At 59.1% G+C, this 1,419-nt stretch overlaps 1 protein-coding gene across 3 annotated transcripts in view; it reads left to right on the forward strand.

Moving 5' to 3' along the window:
- Nucleotides 1-1,419, forward strand: part of TFPT (TCF3 (E2A) fusion partner (in childhood Leukemia)) — a 17,880-nt gene that overhangs the window by 12,495 nt on the left and 3,966 nt on the right. For all 3 annotated transcript variants that reach the window (XM_011979418.1, XM_011979412.1, XM_011979426.1), the window contains exon 3: nt 243-313. In XM_011979418.1, the coding sequence (XP_011834808.1) occupies nt 243-313 (71 nt within the window). The remainder of the gene's footprint in view (nt 1-242; nt 314-1,419) is intronic.

Raw genomic sequence — 1,419 nt, forward strand, 5'->3', positions numbered from 1 at the left:
TATGGACGGCTGGGGAGAGGGTCCAGGTAGAGGAACAGCATGCGGAAGGCCCCCACGGGAGGGCACTCAGGACTGTGGCATGGTGAGAGGGGAGCCGGAGGGAGGGGAAGGTGGAAGGACCTCAGCCCACACGATGGTCTTTGACCAGTCTCCCCGGAGCCTAGTACATACCCCATTAAACATCCGTTGAACAAATGAACGGGAGCCGTGGGATCCAGCTGATGGGAGTTCCCACCCCACAGGTGAACGAGCGGGTCCTGAACAGGCTCCATCAGGTGCAGAGGATAACTCGGAGGCTGCAGCAGGAGCGGAGGTAACCCCTTCTCCGTCCCCTCTGGGCCCCTAAGCCTCGGCTCCCAAACACCCCCAGTCCCTCTGGTCTCTCCCCACTCCCACGTCCGCGCAACCCTCACAAGCCACAAAGAGGAGAGGCAGGAGATGAGGGCCGGGGGCTGAGGCAAACGGAGGAAGAGTGCGTTGGGTCTTGGAGGAGAGAGCTGAGCACTAGGACTGAGGGAGGGCCGGGTGCAGGGGGCTGCGCGCCGGGACTGAGGGAGGGCCGGCTGGAGGGGGCTGCTTCTCCTGAAGGGAGGGAACAGCACGATGGAAGGCACAAAATGCAAGCTTTTTTTTTTTTTTTGCGGTGTGACTCTAAGCAAGCAGTGTCCCTTCTCTGAGCTGTTTCCTATCAACTAAGGGCAGTGCCAGTATCATGAGGCTGAGGCGGGGTTAAGCCGGAGCTTCCCACTGTGCATCTCCACAAAACCTGCCCCGGTGGCTGCTGCCCCTGCCACTCACAGTGTCCCTGTCCCAGCAAAATGGGAGCAAGCTTGGTAGGAAGGGCTCCACGTTGCTGAGTCAACCACGGTTCTCATCTCGGTCCTCGGCTCAGGCTCGGCGCAGTGACCCAGGGCTATGTGCTCTTCCCTGGAGCCCATTCTTGCCATCCTCGTCACCCGGCAGCCTGGGGTCTCCTGCCTTTCAGGCTATTCCTTCTTGGCCGCCTTTGCTAGTTCATCCTCCTTTCCCCAAAGCTGAAACCTGCGGCTCCCAGGGTTCCCCTGTCCGCACCTGTGCTGTCCAGCACGGTAGCCGCCGGCCACGGGTGAGATTTTCACTTAAGTTGAAATAAGAACTCTGTCACTCTTGCCACACACCAAGTGCTTAGGAACAGCCATGGGCAGCCACTGGCTGCCGACTTGGACAGCAGATCAGAACACGCCCATCCTCTGGGAAGCACAGCTGGGTCATGCGGGTCAACCACTTTAAAGACCACCTAGGCCGGGCACAGCAGCTCACACTTGTAATCCCAGCACTTTGGGAGGCCAAGGCGGGTGGATCACGAGGTCAGGAGTTCGAGACCAGCCTGGCCAACACAGTGAAACCCTGTCTCTACTAAAACTACAAAAAAAAAAATAG

This window comes from Mandrillus leucophaeus, unplaced genomic scaffold (genome assembly GCF_000951045.1).
Source record: "Mandrillus leucophaeus isolate KB7577 unplaced genomic scaffold, Mleu.le_1.0 Scaffold104, whole genome shotgun sequence".
Taxonomy (NCBI): domain Eukaryota; kingdom Metazoa; phylum Chordata; class Mammalia; order Primates; family Cercopithecidae; genus Mandrillus; species Mandrillus leucophaeus.